Raw genomic sequence first — 22,818 nt, 5'->3', positions numbered from 1 at the left:
CAAAACTATGAGTCCGTCTAGTAAAAATTTTGTTTTAAAATTTTTTAATCACAAAAATAAAAATATAATTTTAATTTTGTTTTTTTATTTTTAAAAAATAAAAATATATTTGGTAACTATTTTTGTTTTTTGTTTTTAAAAACAAAAAATAATAAACGCGTTTGATAACTTTTATTTTTATTTTTTGTTTAATAATATAAAGTATTGATTTGAAGAAGAGAAGAAAAAAAAGAAAGAAAAAATTGAAAATTGTTTAAAAATATTTGGAAAGTGAAAAAATTCTATTTTTAAAATTTAATAAATTTTAATTAAAATTTAAAAAATTAATAAATAAAAATAAAAATAAAGTTACCAAACACATTTTATGTTTAATTTTTAAATTTTTAATTAATTAAATAAAAAATTATTTTTTCAAGTGTTACCAAACAACACCTATATTTTTTTTTGTAAATTTAGATGAATCAAAGTAATGTTTAGGCCAAGAAAGATGACTTACGTCTACTGGAGACTCTTATTGACATGGTGTTTGGCTACATGATTTTTTCAACCTTTTTTCTTCTACGACTTCTCCTGTGTATAGGAAAACCAGAGTTAGTCAACACTCTCCTAAATTAGGGATTCAATTACCTAATTGATCAAAGAAATATTCAAATCAAGTAACTAAATCACCATTACATAATACTTATAAATAATTTCTTTGTTTACATTATTTGACTGATCACTCAAGATTATTTAAATTTAATTAATTTGATTTGCCATCTTTTTTATCCTTGCTTACCGAGCTATATTTGTCTATTTGTGTGACATTTGTCCCACGTGCGACCTTGCTAATTTTCTTGGCCTTAATCATCTTCTCCTACCGAGTTGGTCACATATTTTGTTACTAAGTTGAAAGGCATTTTCACACGTGCCTTTTGTAGAATTTGGGGGTGACATGATTTATTTTCATTAACTTTAATTTTTATTTAATATTTTTCTAAAAATATGATTTTATTCGTTAGTTTTATAATTTGAATTTAATTGATAAATTAAATCATATTCAGTTAATTTTTTTAATTTTAGTTATTTTAGGCATTTAAACAATATATGTTGACGGTGAAATCTCGTCAACGAAATTAGATCGGAAAACTCAAAGGTAAGTCAGGTGATATTTATATAAGAATTTAGGATAAACTTTAAGGACAAGTAAAAACAGATCAACAATGGAGCAAGCCTCTGTATATTTCTCAATAGCCTCTGCATACAATGAATTCTCCAACCCTCTTCAATGTTGAAGAGGGGTTCCTTTTATAGGGGGCTCTAATGGCCCCTCATACATTGTGGTCCATGGGACCAATTTATACACAAGTACGCTATCAGGAGAGTGGTATCAGATGTAGTGGTGTCTGCTCTGGTACATGGTCAAAGTTTGTGGGACCACCTCAGCTTTTGTACTCGGTCATGCCTCCACTACTTGCTTTGTACGGGTGTCAGAGGTGGGCTGGTGAGGACCACAACAAGTACTTTGTTTGTACGGCCACTACTTGTCTAACATGGGCCTTGTTTCCGTACTTTACTTCCTTTTAGTTCGTAGGTGCGCTCCGTACCCCTCCTGCCTTCGCATCAGATCACTGTGAAGCCCTCCCTTAGGTCCTTGACCTTACATCCTATGAGTCCCACAGGATGAAAGGTGTCCCGTAGAGGGCACCCCTGCATTAGTCGATAGTCTCATTCACAAGACCAATGCCCCGCGGTCCCCATGCGCATGGGGCCGCGAGACCACCAATGACGAGGTTGTCTTGCTGCCAAAGGTCCTTCTCGCGACACATTCCCAGACGCGTGAAGTGAGGCAGGGTCGCTTAGGGGCCCTGAGATGTAAGCCGAGGCGAGGCATTGGGCATCTCCCAGGCATGAGGTATGCCTAATAGGTGTTAGGTGTCGTTGGCGTGCGACCCGTTGCACGTGGCATCTCCTAGGGGCGGGGCGCTCCCCCTAGGCACGAGATGCCTACCCCGGATGCGAGGCACCCCTCTTAGGCGCGAGGAGCCATGGACGCGAGGCGCATCCTCCAGGCGCGAGGCGCCCCTCCCAGGCATGTGGTACCTGTGATGCAAGGCATGTGCGAGGTAGGGGCTTCGCGAGAGGTTGTGCGAGGCTGGGCCTTGCGAGACGCACATGTGCCAAGGCAGGGGCCTCGCAAGAGGTTGTGCGAGGCTGGGCCTTGCAAGACGCACATGCGCCGAGGCAGGAGCGAGGTAGGCGCGAGGCAGGGGCCTCGCGAGGGGGGTGTTCGGCTGCAACGCGCGAGCCGCCTCGCTGGGTGCGCCGAGGGTGGTGCGAAGCTGGGCCTCACGAAACGCACATGCCCAGTGAGGTGCCGAGGGTGATGCGAGGTTGGGCCTCGCGAGACGCACATACGCTGAGGCAGGCGCGAGGCAGGGGCCTCGCGAGGGGGGTGTGCGGCTGCGACGCGCGAGCCGCCTCGCTGGGTGCGCCGAGGATGGTGCGAAGCTGGGCCTCGTGAGACGCACATGCCCAGTGTGATGCCGAGGGGTGATGCGAGGCCGTTGCAAGAGGACGGTGGCCCGAGCATCCCGACTCAGACATGTATTTAGGCCTTTATGTGACCCTAGCACGCGCCTTGGATCTTTTACAAGCATGGAATATTGAGCATCCACAAAGGCCATACTTCACGGCTCACTAGGTGATGCTTCCCTTGGGACAATCTCCCGGTTTCACAAGACTTATAGGTCTAAGCCTGATAATGTGACTAAGTGACCTTTAGCCTTATATTTTAACCATGTACTGGGGATTTTTTTCTTGGTGGATTTTTGGCATCCACAATATATTTAATTAAAATTGTTTTATAAAGAAGTTTTGAATAATTACTTTAATTAGTTTATAAAAAGAGTGATTTACAGCCAATTTTTACACCATCTGATGTGGAGTGCCATGTAATTCAGTATTATTTATTTACAAAATAATTCTATATTTTATCTACTATCACTTTTAGAACCCCATCTTCTTTGCTCTTCTTTATTGAAAACTGAGTACAACAGAACACACTTTTCAATGACATTTATCCTACTCTTCATTCAAATTTACTCACTTTACTTTATATTAATATTGACCCTGATTTTGGCCAATTGACACGGAGTCAAATATACTTGATGTGGATAAATACATTGAAATGAATGTGATGACAAAAATAATAAAACACACAGGGATTTATAGTGGTTCGGCCCCAGAATTTGGTAATGACCTACGTCCACTTGATCTTTTATTGATGTAGGATTCAAAGGAGTGATCAAAGAACTAGGGTTCAATGAGTTTCACAAACCTCTGAAGAACAAAAGAATATATTGAAAGCGATAGTTCAAATACACTCGTAAAACTCTAATCTCCAATAATTCGAAAGCCAAAAGTCCCTTCCTTGAGCTATCTTTCTCTATTTATAGGCTCAGGGGGGATTACATTAATTTGTTACAGATATTCTTTCCTAAATAATCGGATACTCCGGAAATCATGGGAGACAATCTCGGGATTGACTAAGATCTTTATAAAATTATCGTGAGACACGCGGATTGCGGGACCATACTGGTCGCAGGTAAACCTCAACCGCCTTTTGCTTGCAATATCTTTACTGGTCGATACCCTAGCAGAATTCTGCCAGGTGTCAACCACGTGTCCAGAAATCACTTGCCACATCATCCGTGCCTGTTTTTTGGATAACAATTAACAAAAAAAACTATATATGTTTGTATTAGAGAGTGATGAATTTCTATTTGTAAACTTTGGTCATAACTTTTGTTATATTCTCTTTTTGAATCCCACCTTTCATTCATTCTTTTAGAAGAGTTTTAGTATATTATTATACATTTATAGGTCATGATTTTATTACATCAATTTTTATTTATAATTTCCATTTCAGAAAATATATCAATTCTTTTTTATATCCCTTTTTAATTTATTTGGAAAGTCATAAACGCATTATAAACTTTGTCACCATATATTACAAACTGTATTTAGAGAGATTTTTTGTTTAAAAACTAAATCTATATAATTAAAAATATATATTTTCTACATCATTTATAAAGCAAAAGAACATAATCAAATCATCCAAATCTAAATAATATATGCGGCAATAAAATTAAAATCAAAAGAGTAAGAAAGAAAAAGATAAATTTTTAATCATTTTTTTCTTAAACTCTAGAAACTAAGATGGTTGCCACATGAGCTTTTATTCTTGGATTGGATCTCAAACATCTGTCACTTTACAAATGAGAGAACATGTAATAAAAAAAAAGACAAACCAATAATGTTCCTTTTCACCAAGATCTTGTTCTTACAATCAAAGAAATAAACAACACACAACTCAATTAAGAAATTTCCCAAGGCGAAAGGAAAACATGCAAGTATGTGAAACAATCTAAAGTTTAGTTCCAAATGAGTTGAAAAAAAATAGAACCAAGACTACCTTAAAGATTGTCCCCAAACAAAGAAAAGAAGCATAAAAAAAAACTCATGACTTTACTCATTTCACTTAAAGTTCTGCAAATAAAAAACATGAAAAAAAACGCATTCAGTTGAAATAATTTGGTATAATTATTACTGTTTCTTGATTAAGACTTGCGCTTATAGGTTCACAATGTGGAGGCTGCACAATATTGTCTCTCAATGTAGGAATATTAAGAACCTGAAAAAATTCAATATGTATTAAGCAATGCAGCCACAATATCATTACATCAGTGAATAAGCATCACCACTCCATATTAACAATATCATAACAAGTGAAAATTATAAAAAAAAAACTGCAATATTCAATAAATTAAGGTTGAATGTACCTTTTTTTGGTCGTTTGACTCCATTGTAATTTTCTTTTGTCTTTTTTTTTTTGGAACAATTTGGTCAGTCTTGGATTGCTTTCATTTGAAAGGAGGACAACCTTTACTTCGAACTGCACATGGGCCATGAATCTTAGGACTCTTCTATGATATTTCATTCTTTGAACCATTGCTTTGTATCTTATTTTTCATTCCTCACTTGCCACCATATGAAATGATTTTCACACTAAGATCATGTATCATCTCCATCATTACATTACACTTGTTCACCAAATCTGCAACTTTATAAAATAAATTACACATATTATCAAAACAACGTGCTTCTGGTTTGTCACTCCAATTGTCATGACTTATTTTCATCTTAGTGTGATGTCTTTTTACATCTTTCCTACATCGCCTCACAGTGTACTTATCTTAAACACAAAAAATATTTTTGTGGATTAGAACAGAAATTGCATGTCTGCATAAGACTCCTTTGACTTCAAATAACTGGCAGTTGCAATTAACTTATGAATTCTCTTTGTTTAGGTTCACCATGAAAGATACACGTCGATTATGCTCTCCAGATAAAACATCTTCATCTACAACAAATTTAAAAGTAGTTTCGTTGATATCTTTATACGAAGATATTTCACAATAATGTTTACCCTTGAACTCTTGTCGAATCTCTTTGAACTTTGCAGTTGTATTTGCATCTAGATATTGTTTCTCCATTGCATACATAGTGATACAAGATATTCGTGAGTTGAAAGAATTAAAATTTTCATGATTTTTATTTTCAACCTTATCTCGCAAAGCATTCTCATATTGTTCTACAAACTGCTTCAAAGTAGTTTTTGAATTCACATACCCATCAAAGAATGCATTCATGCTTTTATTGCATTGTGTTGTAGACATTCCAGCCCAAAAAGTATCCTTCACAAAAGTTGGCACCCATTTTTTTCTCTCATTATAAAGACCTAATAGCCACTCATTAGCATGCAGTTCATAAAGCTTAATGAATTCAATCCATTTATCTTCAAATTCATTTTTTGTCAATGACTCATAAACAAATTTTGATAAGGAAGACTTAATAGACTTATACTGAGTATAACCTTTTAGTTTCTCTGTAATCTTCTTCATTATATGCCACAAACACCACCTATGTAGTGTATTAGGAAAAATGATCTCAATTGCATTATGCATTGCCTTATCTTGATCAATGATTATCACATTTGGAGCATGATTAGACATACATGCAAGCCAGACTCAAATAGCCAAATAAATGTCTCAGTATCTTCGTTTGATAGTAATGCGCTTCCTAATAATGTGGATTGTCCATGATGATTCACCCCTACAAATGCAGAAAATGGCATGTCATATTTATTAGTTAGGTAAGTAATGTCAAAACTCACAACATCACCAAACTCCTCATATGCAGCCTTACTTCTTGCATCTGCCCCAAATATAGTTTTTATTCGAATCTTCTTATCTAAATTAATCATGTAAAAGAAGTTTTCATTATCACTTTGCATTTTCATGAAATACTTTTGAGGTGCAACAACATCTCCTCCTCCAAGTCGTAGACGTCTTAATTTTGCAATTAAACTTCTACAATCTTTCTCCAAAAAAGGAATCTTGTCATGACCTCCCATTTCAACTACAAAAGAGTTAAAAATTCTTATTTGGTCTTATACCAGCTCTATCATTTATTTCTATTTTTCTTTTCACATACGGCTGGATAATTCTATTCACCTTGTGATACATAAATTTTTGAGGTGTAATTAGTTCGTGATTTTGGTCAAGCGCAAAAGAAGCTACCTGCACAGTTTTACCACTACATATTTTTGCTCTAATTTTAGCTTTACAATCTGTCTTTGTTGATGGATACAACTTCAAAGCATTACTACTATTGTGTGTTTGCTTTCCATTACAAGTGCATGCCATTGAAACATATTTTAGTTCTCCATCATCTCCCTTGGTCGAACTTCTTATACTTACTTCAAATCCCAATTGATTTCCATACTTTCTATAATATTCTAATAATTCATCAATTGAATTAAACATCATTCCTATACTTGGCTCAACAACTTTATTATTCACATTGATATCAATAGCATCCTAGTTAATCAAAAAATAATATATCAAAATTTAAGAGGACAACAATGAACACATCATAAAATGAAGCTATTAAGGTATTGATTAGGAGAAAATGAATAAAATTAATTCTATTATGATCAATTGATTTACCTTGCAATCATTGTCATCTTCCTCAATGTGTGCTTGTTGATGATCAAAGCCTTCATTAGACTTTTCAGCATGTTTTTCTACTTGGCTATTATTTGAGTTTATTGATGATTGGTTTGCTTTCAAAGATTTATCCATAGATTAATTCCACAAACTAAGAAATAAAACAATTAATATTTAGGATATGAAATTAGTCTATATAGTTTGCACGCTGAACAAATGAAACATGTATAATATGTATTGCATTTACATTAAGCACATAAAAATTCAATATAACAAAATACAGATTACACCAAATCGCCTAATAGAGAGTTGGAGTCTTTTATATTTACTCAGTGAAATAAACAAATATTTATATATTGAGCACATAAATTAAAATCTTTTTAGTTATTTTTTATACATATAGTTTGTTGATTATATGTCTACAGTAATACTAATTATTGGTGTAAAAGTTTAATTGAAAACTTATATATATATATAAGTATTTAATTGTCTAAGTTGGAGAATATTTTAATCTAATATTGGTTGTATAATCATGACATGTAAATGTATAATAATATACTAAAAACTCTCCCAAATAATGAATAAAAGCTGAGATTGAAAAAAAGAATAAAACACACAATAAGACCAAACTTTATAAATAGAAATCCATCACTCCCCACCCCAATATAAACATATATAACCATTCTCCCAAAAAGTTAAGAATACAGCCACAAACTTCATTCATCAGAAACGAAAGACTACGAAAAAGAAGCAAATATAACATAATAAAAAGCATACGAACCAGAACAAATTAAGAACTCAAAAAATAGCAAACTAAATATTAAAGCATAACAGTATTTTAATACTAAATTAGTGACTGAAATTTCATTAAAAAACTTACCGTGGAAATCAAATGTGAGCAATTTGATAGTTTGAAGAACAATAAAATGAGCAAATCTAAATGAAGAGTAAAATAAATGTGAAAGAAAAATGTGTTCAGTTGTATTCAAGAAAGAAGACCAAAGGACATAGGGTTCCAAAATTGATAGTAGATAAAATATAAGGTTATTTTGTAAATAGGAATATTATAAAAATTGAATGACATGGTGTAAAGATTGGATGTAATATGTTGGTGCACATATTATTACTCTTATAAAAATTTATGAATATCATATTGCAAGGTGATACTTAGATAATGTTTGGTTCGTTAGAATAAAATTAGAATGAAATAAGAATCACAATGGGAATAACATTATGATATTTGGTTTTGTTTTTGTAATGAGCATTTGAATCATAGTTGTTTTGTTTGGTTATGTGTAGGAATAAAATGAAATAAATTTTGTATTGACAAATATATCCTTACTTTATTTTTTTTAATATTTTTATATTATTCAAAATTTAACTAAAATTAAACATAGATCAATAATTTAAATACACAACAAAATAATAATATAGATAATTTGAATTAATATTTTTTATAGTTTTAATATATAAGTAGAAAATATTATATAAACTATAATAGAGTAAAAATAATATCACAATTAAGAAGGATAGAATAATCAATTTCATTTATTTTTAAAGTTTTTTTAGTAATGGAAAATTCTTTCGATAGCTTGATAAGTAGAATCTTTATTCCACTAAATGTTGGCATTAATATTCCAATGGAAAGAGATTACAAAACTTTAAAACACATACCAAATAATGGAATGCACCCTTATCATTCCATTCCCATCTTCATTCCACCCTACCAAATATGCTCTTATAGTAGTGACAATGGATGATGTAAAATAGATATACTTTTAACAAAAAAAAAAAGGTAAGAAAAATAATACGCCATCTCATGCTCTATTTTACTTTTTTTTACCTCTTGCTATAGTGTATTCTCTACATTTAGAGATTGCTATTCATCCTTAAATATTTTTTTATGATATCTCTATTCTCTTCCATATCCTATTATTATTATTTCATATTTGAAATGAATAAATTAAATATTACAAAATATAATAAGTAATTAATAAAAAATAAATATGATGTTTGCCCACCGAATTTTTACAACTTTCTAATCATGCCCCCCCTGCCCCCGAGTTTTTCGCATTATTAAAAATTCCCCCCAAATTATTACCACAACTAAATTGTGCCCCTCTGTACAAAATTCGGGGGCACATTTTGGTAGTTGTAATAGTTCGGGGGGCACAACTCTACAATTCAATAATAATTGAGAGACACAACTCTATAGTGATGATACTTCAGAGGGTGTGAAAAAAGTTGTGTGTCAATTCTTCACTATGTCATGTCACCTCTTTTGGACAACGGGGTACAATTTGGTAGTAGTAATAGTTCGAGGGGAATTTTTAACAATGCAAAAAATTTGAGGGGCACGATTTTAAAGTGGTATTAGTTCAGGGGGCAAAAATCATATTTATTCATAATAAAAAAATAGAGAAATTACTCTATGGTGTAATGTAAAAGTTGGATGTAAAATATAATTAATATGGTTTTGGCGAGGCCTAGTAGGCGACGCATCGCCTATAGCCAGGCGACGTGTTGCCTGATGTGTCCCTACAGACACGTGTTTTAAGCTCCAAATGGTGTGTTTAAAAGAACTAATCCTATTGGTTAGATATAATGACAACACCCACATTATAAAAGGGTTCTCTTAAAGTTTTGATACACTTGATCACTCTCTCAAATCTCTCCCTAACCTCTATCTCTAGCTCTTAAGATCACAAGTTTTCTCCAAGAAATTCATAAAGAAAGTGATTGTCTTTATGAATTTAAAGGTTTTTTCAATCCTACTTCACATTTCCTACTAAAGAAAGCCTCAAGCATCCATTAAGGGCTAGGAAATAGAGAATTTGGGCAATGATTCTCCTTGTGTATAAACCTTGGTTTTGATTCCCGTCAAACAAGAATATATTTCAAGTGGTTTTTTAACAAGGGTTTGAAACTTTCAAGAAGATCTAATAGTTTTCGTCTAAAACTTGGGTTCACATTCTCAATCTTAATCTTTTATTGGTCTTTGTCAAGAATAATCGTGTATAGATTCTTATTATTGTGATGGTGTAATCTCACTCTCTCCCAACTGTAAAGCGCCCTAATTGACTACTTCATAAAAACGCCGCTCAACTCATAGTTAATAGAAAAATACAACTTCAAGGAAAAACTCAGTGGGGTATTGGTAAAACATGCATATTGAGCCCAATAGTTGAAAAATAAAATAATGTGCCTTTATGCAATATTAAAAAAAAATAAAAGTTTAAGTCTCACTGACGTAATTAAAAATAAAATTCATAACATAGTGTTCTTTTATTCTTGGCGCTCATTTTGATTGTTGTACGTTCAAAGGACACCCCATGCCATACATACTCAGACATCGGAACTCCTCACATCACGACACGTGCTAGAGAGAAACCTTATTGTTCACCTGAAAGGGGGAAAGTAAGGGGGTGAGCTAAAAGTCCAGTAAAGAAGTACAACAATACAAATATATCAAAGAAAAACACAAGAAGAACATGTGTTGTAAATCAAGGCAATACATAACATCATCATACTCATATTTCATAATCTCAAATGACATCATAGACATACATCACATTCATACATCATAAACATACTCGTTGTGATCATGGCACCTCTATTGTCCATGGCACCTCTATTGTCAATGTCACATCTTGAGGTAACCAGTATAACATAGGTTGGTAAAACCTCTTCTATGAGGTAAACATGAACTCAGGTCCTTGAATAACCTCGGCGCGTCCACCCTTTGAGTTACATTATATCCTTAGTAACTCCTTTGTTGCATTGCGTTCATCACGCTAGCAACTTTTTCTTTTCATTCATCATACAAGCATATGTAATACAATTCACATCAAAACATAGAAATTACATGTTTCATAACATTTGTCTTATCATGGCATATCAAACATAAAACTTACACCTTTCATAACACTTGGCTCATCATGACATATAAAAACATAAAACTTACACTTTCCATAACACTTCATTTCTTGCAACATAACAAGTCACACATTTCATAGCATAATACATAGAAAATTCTATCTAACTTCCTTAACTTATGTCCAAGCAAAGTAAAGTGCGGAAATGTCACACCGAGCCTATAATCATAATAAAAAATTCATCTTTAAAATCACGTAAGAATACTCATGCCCAACATACATACCCCACGTGTGCATGAGCCATGCACATGTGGCAGAAGTTGCACTACAACAATAATCTCAAATAAAATCATAAAAGAATAATGCTAATTCTACCCATCAATCCTTCATGGTTACAAAATAAAAATCATATATTTGAATAATAGGCGTATTTTTTAACATAAAAATGCACTACTTGCATGTAACATGCATACGTAGGAGTGTTCTTAGAATTCAACGTTTAAAGTCGATAATCTCTGTATGTCTATTTCATGCCTTTTCTAAAAAAATTCAGCAGACATACTTTTATTTACCATTTAATTATTTCTTTAACCACACAATTGGCATACAAAACTTTATTATAAAATATTTTATTAATATAAGATAATTCATTTAGCCCTTTAATTTCTCACGGGATAATAATTTCATCTACTATTTAATAGCATTTTAAAAATTGTGAAAAAATTTGTAGTTATTTATAATGACTAAATAAATTTCTTGTTTTCTATTAGAAAAATAAATTTTCTTATAAAAAAAAATGCACAATTACAAATGTGAAAATACATAAATAAAGTGTGGAAAAATTACATTTTCATATATAAAACCTAAGATTTAATTTATTGGAGTGTATGACTAATTTATCTTAATTTAAAAAACATTTTTCTTTTAATAACCTAAAATTCTAGCAAGCTAATTATTTGTTTAAAGTCACTAAATGAATTTAAACCATATTATTTTCACATTTTAAATAAAAAAAAATGTATATAAATATAAGTGTAAGAATACATATTTACATTTGGAAAATATCACATTTATCATATATACAACTTAAGGTTTAATTATTTGATGCACTTGTTTTACTTATCTCATTTAAAGACTTTTTCTTACTATTAACAAAAAATTACAGCAACTATTTTATTTAATTAAAATCACACACTTGAATTAAAAAATATATTTTCTTTCATAAAATATATAAAAAAAATTAGCATGTATTTAATTTGATAAAAACACCATTAACATGTGAAATAAAATATCTTTTTGTTTATATAAAATCAAACACCACTTTGAAGCATCACTTGTGCATTTCAAAAACATTTATTTACCATTACCATCACAAAAATAATAAAAAAAACCAGCAAGCATAAAATCACATAATCATTTTTAAACAATGCTTAAAAAATATTTTAACAATTTACCCTTACATTTTCCTACACTTGTACACCACACTATTACATTTAGCATGCAAACTAGTCAACACAAAATCAAAACCAAAAGTGACCCTATGCCGAAAATTATATATCATGTTTCAAATCCTTATTGTCCCCAAACCCAAACAAAACCTAGAATGCTCCTATGATCACCAATAACAACATGAAATTCAATAGTATTTTAAAAAAAAGACCCCCAACATGCAAAAAGGACCCCTAACCCGAAACCCTATACTCATGGTCAAACAATCCAACTCTTTTTGCATGCTTACAAGAATATGAAAGAAAACAACACAAACCCTAAAACATACTATTAGGCCGAAACATACATCATTCCCATTCTTGTTTCCATTTTTCAATTTAAAACCTAACATTCTTCTAATCAAAACATATCAAAACAATACATGTATTTCTCATAGCAACAACAACAGAACAATGCCATAAGCCACAACTTTAGAATAAAACAACATTCCAATATTCATAAACAATATCCTCATGAAAACAAAACAACAAGAATCAAAGTGACAAGAACAACCACCAAAAATAAGTATATATTGACAAAATACCAAGCATTACAAAACCACAACCAAGAATCAAATCATCAACAAACAAAGATTGAGAGAAAAATTCATTACCTTCCTTGGTAGAATTCAAAAACACAAAATTATGATCAATCCCCTTGGACACCTAGGGATTTTCAAAACCCACAACAAAGAAAAGAACAATGTTCTTAGAAATAAGAAGAAGTAGGATAGCTTATAGGATTCAAAGCACAAATACAAGATCACATACCTAAGGGTTTTTCGAAAAACCCTGTTCCTTTTCCTCTTCTTTCTTTATTTCTTCTCTTTTCTCTTATTTACTCCTTTTCTCCTTCTTCTCTCTAGATAGACGACTAGGGTTTCAAAGCTGATAGGAAGGGGCTTAAGGACTTATTTATAGGTGATAGCTAGGTTAAGGAAAAAAAAAGAAAATAAAAATTCGAAGTGGGCTTTTCGTAACCCAAATATCTTATAACTTGATACCCATTTATACCATGATTTTGGAAAAATACTATTTATAAAAAAGTTGTAGATAATTTAATTAGTTTCTAATGGTATCATGATTGCCTAAATCGGACATCTACAGCACAAGTTATGACTCTTTTACTGAGGCTGGGTCCAAAGTTACGGGAACTCAAAAAAAAAGTTAACTCACTTTTCTATTTGTTTCCTATTTCTCACTAGTGTGAACACAAGCCTTCTAGAACGTTCCTTCTTTATTTCTCTCATTTTTCTTTTTTCTTAATTAATAAAATAAATAAATGGAGATTAAAAATTACTATGCATGGAAACTAATGGATGCACACCATGCATATCATGCACATACACACACATAAGTGTACAACTGCATCTATACTAACCATGCACCTTGGTGCACACAACCAAACCTCAAGAATTCACAAATAAAATGATTAAATAAAAATTTTAACAAATTTAAATTCACATAATTTCTACCAAGCAATTCAAACAATTAAAAATAAATTTCTAACACCTAATAATTAATAATAAAATAAAGCACACAAATTAATAAAAAAAAATTAGCACGCTATACCAACAACCCTTACTATAATAGGAATAAATAATTATCAAATTTGATATGGCAAACGACATGCATCAATATTTGACCTAAAAAATAAGATAACTACTTATATCATTATTCTAGGGCTTAACATCTTTTCATTTTTTATTATTAAAAATAAAAATAACATTATCTTTTAATACGTTTTATTCAAAGTGATATCCTTAGAGAATATGTTTTCCCTAAAAACTAGCGCAATGGCACAGCGGAAAGCACAAGGTGTTGGGCCCAGGGATTTCAAAAAATTTTATTTAAGAAAACTTTAAATAATCAGATCCATTAACATGCAAAACATTAATCATAGAGAAATAAAAAGATGAGGATTTACCTGTTGAAGAACTATCAAGAATCCTCACTATCTTTTTTGTACCTCCAACGAACATCCAATCCAATGAAGTTCTTTAAAATACTCAGATTAAGATTTTCCAATATGTATCTCTACACCTCAAGACGTGTGTGGGCACGTAGAGTAATGGTAGAAAAATATTTATGATTCACAAGATATTCTCAACACATGAGATCTTGGAATATTAGGTCTGAGACAAAGTTCTGAGACAGATTTAAGGGATGAGAAAATATTACGATATATTTTCTCTCTCTTGAATATTCTGAATATTATTTCTCTTTTTGAAACTATTTTATCTGATAGATATATAAAAGAATTACTTAAATTCAAAATTTAAAATCCCAACTATTATTATTAAATAAATAAAAGAAAAATATCAAGATCCAATCTTGATCAGTTACTATAGCTACACACAAACTACAATCCATGGACTGTGGTTGGTGTGTAGCATCCCTATTTCTAGGGATTTGTTGAAACAAATTTTCTTTTAATTATATTTAATAATGTGTTTACTCTAAAATATCTAAACGTGATAACTTATCTTATCAGATTAATTAAACAATAAATATTAATTCAAATTCACAACTAGTTTAAATGATCAGAAATATTTTTTCACATTTATTTAAATAAATAAAATCAATTAATTATTCCAATTATTTAAATGTTAATTTCAAAATCCCCATTTTATTTATAAAATTATTTTTGAAAATTTCTTTAATTAAAATGTCAATTTTGAAAATTACAACATTAATTAAATAATTTGTCTTAATTACATATTTGACCCCGAAGAACAAATTTCTTCCAAATATGCCCTTGTCTTGATTTTTCACAATTTCCACTCTTACCTTGAATAGTGTTGATAGAGCCATCTCGAGGACTTATGGACCTATAATTTCAAGTTCCAATAAATTTATATTATTAATTAAAACTCTTTAGTTTAATAACCTCAATTTATTAATCTTAATATTATTCCACTAAAAATATGAGACTTAATCATTACATAAAATTCAATCCTCTATTAACGATTCATAATTAAAGTAGGAATTAATTACCGTTTAACCTCTTTAATTATATCTTGTTTCTTTAAGTACCATTAACTTTACTAGTGATTGTTAATTAATAAGCTGATTTATGAATTTGAGCTCAATAGCCTTTTAGTTACAAAAACCAACACTTAATAGAACTATTATTCAAGTCCTCTTGGAAAGGTATAGATTCCATATCTGTATATTATGCCCCCATCTATCTACATCAATGAGTTTCCAAAACAAAAGTTTTCAACCTGATCATTTTGACAAACCATAACGAGTGAATCAAAGAACTTATATCACATAAATAGGAGTTCATAATAACTTCAGGATTAAGATCAATTTGTATATGATCATCTTATTGATATGTTAAATTAATACTTATAAAGTTAATAGTATCATTAAGTATTAATAACATATCAGGTCCCATTCATGTATAACCACTTTATACAAAGTTCCTCCACGAAGATGTTCTACTGAATCAGTAATTCAGATCTAGATTACATGAATTCATAATACTAGTGAACCATAATTACAGTATTTAATCCAAAGATTCCATATAACTTTGTTTTAATGCGAACTATATAAAATTGTGCCTTACTATCTTAATCCTCTCGTACCAATACAAGATTGTAGTCACAAGAAAGAATTTGTGAATTTTATGATATTCATATAATATTATTCTAAAAATAATAATAAAAGATAAATAGACGCTATAATTCATTTCAATTATTTATTTCATAAAACATTGTTCAATACATATGCTTTAAAGAAAACTAATCCCAACAATCTCCTACATTCCCTAAAGCAAATGAGGCATCTCCCTCGAACCCATATTGCTAACATGATCTTTAAAAGACTTGGTAAACAAAGTCCTAGTAAAAGGATCGACAAGGTTAGGTTCAAAAGTTATCTTCATAACTGCTACACCTCCTCTGTGAACAATATCCCTGATCAAGTGGTACTTCCTCTTGATATGCTTTCCCCTCTTGTGACTCCTTGGTTCCTTTGATTTAGCTACTGCACCATTGTTGTCATAGTATATGACAAGTGGCTTATCCATATCCAGAACTATTTCCAGATCATAATAGAACTTTTTGAGCCACACAACCTCTTTAGCTGCTTCACAAGCCGCTATGTGTTTGGCTTCCATGGTAGACTCTGTGATACTGGTTTGTTTAATACTACGCCAGACCGCAGCTCATCCACCATGTAATACCCCAAGTTGCTAATACGGTTTAGGACCTTGATTAGCGTGCCTGGAGGGCAATAAATGAATTAACATGTTAATATATGAATTTAAATGAATATGTGATTAGAATGCATGTTTAGGTGGAATAAATATGCATGTGGGCCCCGTTTGCTTGTTAGGGGTAAATTAGTAATTTTAGCCCGCTGAGGGCGTAAATGTAATAAATATGTTATATGATTAATACCACGTGTGAGTGGTGATAATATTGTGATGCATGTGCCGACATGGTCCTAGGGAGCTAATTAGTTTAAAAGTCACAACGGGATCTAATACCCGGCTCGGGAGGAGCCTAGGGGTATTTTGGGAATTTTGTACCTTGAGTTTGTGAGTTAATGGTTAATGGTAATTGAGTAACTTGAGTGACCATTGGTGACCATTAAGAGTAACAGATTTTAGATAAGAAAGATGGTAGATTTGTAAGAAAGGTGAATGGCAAGAATGCCCTTGAGGTTTAGTTAGGAAAGGATTTTGATGGAGGGGTAAAATAGTCTTTTGGTAGAGGTTTAGACAGCTTCAGCTGGGGGAAAAGGGGATTCACGTTCAACACTTAGTCATATTATTGCTTTTGCTGGAAATTGGAAGAAGGAACTAGAAGGAAAGGAAAGGAAGAATGGAGTTGGAAGTTGAAAGACCTAGGAGGAGAATTAAGTGGTTTAAGGCAATTAAAGTTGATCATAATCAAGATTGTTCAGAGGTAAGAGTTTATTCCCTGTTTTGTTTAAGTTTCAAGTTTGATTTTTAGAAAGCAAGCATGAAATTGAGAGAGAGTTGTGGCTGGTTTTGTATGGGAATTCAGCTTGGTAATCAAGAGGAGTTGGTTTAAAGCTGGGTTTGGAGAGGGCTCAAAGTCGAATTCTTGATTGAGGTAAGGGTTCTAAGTATTTTTGAATTTTTTTTTCTGGTGTGGTTTAAGAATATTGAAGCATGGTTTAAGTTTCTCAAGCTTTGGTTTAGGTTTTTGGCTTACTAGTTTAAGTTTCTGAAGTTTGAAACCAAAGGGTGGATTTTGGGTGTGATTGTATGTTTGACCTTGTTCCTGGTGTTTATAACTTGTTAGATGGTTCATTTGAGGTTTCAAAATGGTTTTGGGGTTTAGGTATGTGTTTGGGTTGGATTGGAGGTGTTTTGGCTCGGAGAAAATGCAGGGGAAAACCCAGAAATCTGGGTTCGCGAAGGGGTGCCGCGGCGCAAGGCTGCATCAGGCAGCAGAGAAGTTTCTGGGCTCTTCGGCCCTCCTTGTTGGGTGCCGCGGCGCTAGGCCATTTATGGGCAGGGGGATTTTGCAATTTTGGGCATTTTCCCCGGGGGCTCGGGGGATGTTTTCGTTGCATTGTTTAGGGAAATTGGAGGTCCCGGGAGTATGGGATTGGTCCCGGGAAGTGGTTTTGGATTGGTTAGTATTAGAGAGTGTTTTATATGTGTTGTGACTAGGTTTTCGGAGAGGCTCGGGATAGAGGACCGTGCTCGTGACTTTGGTGTATTGTGAAGCTCGGGATACAAGTAAGAAAACGGTAGTACCTGTAGAGCAGGGCATGGGCCCATAGTATTGTTGTAGGGCACGACCCTAGATTGTACTACATGTTAGGGCGTAGCCTTGCTTAAATTGTTATATGTTTGTTTGTTATTTGAGTTATGCTACATGTGCTTATAGTAGAATGAACGGCAAAGGTGCCGGGAACAGCAAGGAGTCGAGAACAGCGAAGGGCCGAGAACGGCGAAGGCCAGGAACGGCAGTGGGGTCGGGAATAACATTTAGCATATGGAGTGATTATTGTTAGGGTGAGACCCCAATGGATACATGGGGTATCCTTATGGTGAGGACCGGGACCCCAGGCTTTGGTAATGCTTCTGGGACGGCGTGGCCGTACTTGTTTAGTCTGATGGACTATCTGTTTATCTGTGGATTATCTGATGTGTTGATTATATGATATGCATATGTTATGTGCTGTGAGAGTTTTCTTGCTGGGCTTCGGCTCACGAGTGCTCTGTGTTGCAGGTAAGGGCAAAGAGAAAGTCAACCAGCCATGAGTACGGAGAGCATGAAGCGGCGCATACATGTTTGGCCTGCCCGACTGCTTTGGTTGGGGCATTTTGAGAAATGGCTGTATTAAACTGTGATTTTAATGGTTAATTATCTGTAAACCTGTTTTGAGTTGTAAATATTTTATAAATCATATTTTGGCATCCCAAATGTAAGACACTTGGAATTTTCAATGAAATAGAGTATTTTCAAAGATTACAGCCTTGACTTCTGTTTGAGCACACTTTTGTTCTAAAAACCTTGTTTAGCGAGTTAATTGCACATTTTAAATTCACTTAGTAACGGCTCTAAGGTAGTAGGGCGTTACCCACCAAGTGTGAAAACTGATCCAAAAGTCAATTTCTGACTATCTCTGTCTGATTGAATATCAGAATCAGTGTATCCAGTGGGGTTCAAGTCACCACCTGAATATACAAGCATATATTCTCTAGCATCTGAAGATACTTGAGAATAAAATTGTACTTCAATGCAATGAATAAATACAAGATTGGATTGATAATGATTGACTATCCTTACTGCATAACAAATGTAAGGTCTTGTACACCACATGGCGTACATCATATTGCCTTCCGCTAAGGCATAGGGATATTGTCTCATATCCTCATATTCTTGAGGTGTTTTAGGACACTATTCTTTAGAAAGGATAATTCCATGACAGGTTAGCATATCACCCTTCTTGGAATTCTTCATACCGAATCTCTCCAGTATCTTATCTATATAAGTAGCTTGAGACAGAGCCAAAAATTTTTTCTGTTGATCCCGAAGGATCTGGATCCCCAAAATGTAGTTTGCATCTATGAAATCTTTCATTTGGAATTGCTCTGCTAGCCATTTCTTTACTTTTGTCAATGTTCCTATGTCATTTCCAATCAGTAGGATATCATCAACGTAAAGAACTAGGAATACCATGATGCCATCTTTGATTTGTTTGTAGACACAAGGTTCATCAACGTTTTGTTGAAAATCGTACGTTTTGATTGTGTCATCAAATCTCAAATTCCAACACCTAGAAGCTTATTTGAGTCCATAAATGGACCTAAGAAGGTTGCAACATTTTTTCTCTTGACCTTTTTATTCGAACCCTTCTGGTTAAGCATATAAATGGTCTCGTCAAGATTGCCATTCATAAATGTTGTCTTAACGTCCATTTTCCATATCTCATAATCCATGCAAGTAGCTATGGACAAGTGTATGCGAATGGATTTAAGCATGGCGACATAAGAAAAAGTTTCATAATCAACCTCATATCTCTTAGTGTAACCCTTGGCTACAAGCCTAGCTTTGAAAGTTTCCACTTTCCCATCCACTCCTCTTTTCTTCTTGAATATCCATTTACAACCAAAATGTTTAACATTTTCAGGAAGATCTTCAAGATTCTAAACGGAATTGGAATACATCAATTCCATTTCCAGATTCATGGCATCTTGCCATTTTTCTTTGTCATAATCCTCCATTGCATCCCTGTATGCTAATGTATCATCTTTGTTTGTGTCAAACACAAGCATCTGAACTTCATGTTCATAGCGAGTTGGCTACCTAACAACCCTCCCACTATGACAAAACTTTCTATTGTTCTGACTAGAACTTGTGGTTTTCTCTTGTCATTGTTCATTGGAAACATTTGGTGATATTATTATTTGATCTGAGACCATCTCCTCCAGTACAACCTCACTGCAAGGTTTATGGATGTTAATATAGTCATATTCAAGAGAAGTACCATTTTTCGATAAAAATGTTTTGTTTTCTTTAGGACTATAAAATACACCATCTCTAGTCTCCTTGGAATATCCCACAAACATGCACAGTTCAATGCAAGACTCCAACTTTCCAGTATTTCCTTTTAGCATGTGTGTTGGACACCCCCAAATAAAAAAAATGATGTAAAATAGGTTTAGTACCATTCCATATTTCTAACGGTCTCTTCTTGATAGACTTGGATGGAACGAACTTCAATATGTACATTGCACATTGAATGGCATAGCCTCAGAATGATAGAGGCAATGATTAGTAACTCATCATTGATATAACCATGTCTAATAACGTCCTGTTCCTTCTTTCATAAACACCATTCGGATGTGGCATTCCTAGTGCATTGAGCTGGGATTGAATTCCATGCTCACGCAGGTGGTCCTCAAGTTCATAATCTAGGTACTCTCTTCCTCGATCAGATCGAAGAACTTTTAGTGATTTACCTAATTGCTTTTCAGTTTCAGCTTGGAATTCTTAAACTTTCCAAAAGTCTCAGATTTCTTTTGCATCAAATATAGGTATCAATATCTATAATAATCGTCAATGAATGTGACAAAATATTCAAGGCCTTCTCCCGCTTGCACATTAAGTGGTCCACACACATCAGTGTGTATGAGTTGGGGTGGTTCTATGGCTCTTGAACCCTTTACAGATAAATGTCTTTTGGTCATCTTGCCTTCCAGATAGGATTCACATACTGTAGGAGAACCAATTGTTAATTCCTTAAAGGTCCCTCCTTTGCTAGTCTGTTAATTCTATCCAAACCAATATGCCCCAATCTTAAATTCCATAGATATGTTACACTGTTGAAATCAATCTTTTGACGTTTAATAGACCTTGGGTTTGCAACTTTAAACATTTCATGGTTGTATACAGATCGCTCTTTTGCTTTAAGTTTATATAGCATCGCTCTTTTGCATGACATATTTCAATACTAGATCTTGAGATAATAATCGAATTGTTATTGAAGGAAATATCGAAGCCTTGTTCATGCAATATAGAAATAATAAAGTTCCCAATTAATAATCACATTACTAATCATAAGCTATTTTTTTCGAAAAGAATAATTTTCTTGTTCTAAATAGAAATCTAAAATCTCTAAAATTAGAACAGACTAAAATTTCTAATTGTTCATAACAAAAATTAAAATTCTAAATAAAACTAAAATCAAGCTCCATCTCTTCGAACATCTGGCGCACAGTTAACCTCTTTGTGGAAAGATTCTTAACCTGTGATGAAGAACAAACAACAAAAATATAGTTTAGTGCCAAGTGTGAGTACACTAATCACCAGAAAAAATATATGTAAATCATATTTACCTTCATTTATTTCAAACGAATAGACATAGAAGCTTCCTCAACTTCGTCTATTATCAAGTGCCATATTTCATAGGCGTTCTCGATATGTACATATTTTCCTATCATTTCGTTAGGTAAGTTATAAAACAAGCAATAACGAGCAAAATGATTGGACTTAGTCCAATCACTATATTTTTCATGTTCTTCATAGCCATGTGAAAAAGATGGAACTGATGGGGGCTCTTCAACAACCGCATTCATTAACATTTTAGTTTTGAGAATGATCGTCATTCCCAAAAACCAACAATGCATGTCATTTAGATCAAATGTGAGAGTTTCGATGAAGACATCAAGGGTATGTTTAGGAGATGGTATGATTGCTAAAATATATAAATAATATAACAAATCAATTTAGCACATATTATGAATATCAATATGTTTTTGGAATAGTAAATATGATGCATGAATGCAACAAATTTAAATAACCCATAAAAACAATTATCACTAATTCTGCGATAAATTAATTTGAAAATTAATGGACCAGCTGTAGGGTAGGTCAGACTAATCTCAATTCAATTTTGAGACAATTATCAAATCCATAAGTGAAAACTTAAAATGAACTATTTTTTCTTTTGACTTACGAAAAACCGATAATTTGATCAAGATTAACAAGTCAGCTCAAAAGCCTAGTTAACATTTGCGAGTGTAACCAATTATTTTAGATTAATGACTTAACTCAAGAGTGTACGTTAGGGTCAGTCAAACTTGAAATACAACATTCAATATTTTTCTTATAAAGATGTTAACCTTGAATAATAACACAGTCAGAAACCTTCCTTAGGGGGACGCAAATAAAGGCACCTCGAGGTCCATTCCATGAAACGTCGGTGTTAACTAATAATGGAGACCATATGAGTTATTGTTATGACTACTGCTCCCACTCACTATTTTAGAATATGTGTTTTCTCAAAACATCATATGCTTTTTAGTTAATTAAATTAATCAAATTAATTTACCAAATGATATTCTAACAATTACGAATCTCATTAAGCATTTAATCATTAAGCAAGATTTAATCAAACTACTATATA

General features: G+C 33.0%; 1 protein-coding gene across 1 annotated transcript; it reads right to left on the bottom strand.

Moving 5' to 3' along the window:
- Positions 1-4,518: 4,518 nt before the first annotated feature.
- Positions 4,519-7,187, bottom strand: LOC133825446 (protein FAR-RED IMPAIRED RESPONSE 1-like). The gene is made up of 6 exons (XM_062258384.1): positions 7,053-7,187; positions 6,638-6,923; positions 6,059-6,462; positions 5,358-5,939; positions 4,592-4,675; positions 4,519-4,530 (listed from the first exon to the last, which is right to left on the bottom strand). The coding sequence occupies exons 1-6, from the start codon at positions 7,185-7,187 to the stop codon at positions 4,519-4,521; spliced, it is 1,503 nt and encodes a 500-aa protein (XP_062114368.1).
- Positions 7,188-22,818: the final 15,631 nt, after the last annotated feature.

Source organism: Humulus lupulus, chromosome 3 (genome assembly GCF_963169125.1).
Source record: "Humulus lupulus chromosome 3, drHumLupu1.1, whole genome shotgun sequence".
Classification (NCBI taxonomy): Eukaryota; Viridiplantae; Streptophyta; class Magnoliopsida; order Rosales; family Cannabaceae; genus Humulus; species Humulus lupulus.
Note: the sequence above shows the minus strand (reverse complement) of the source record. Positions and strands in the feature narration are given on the sequence as shown.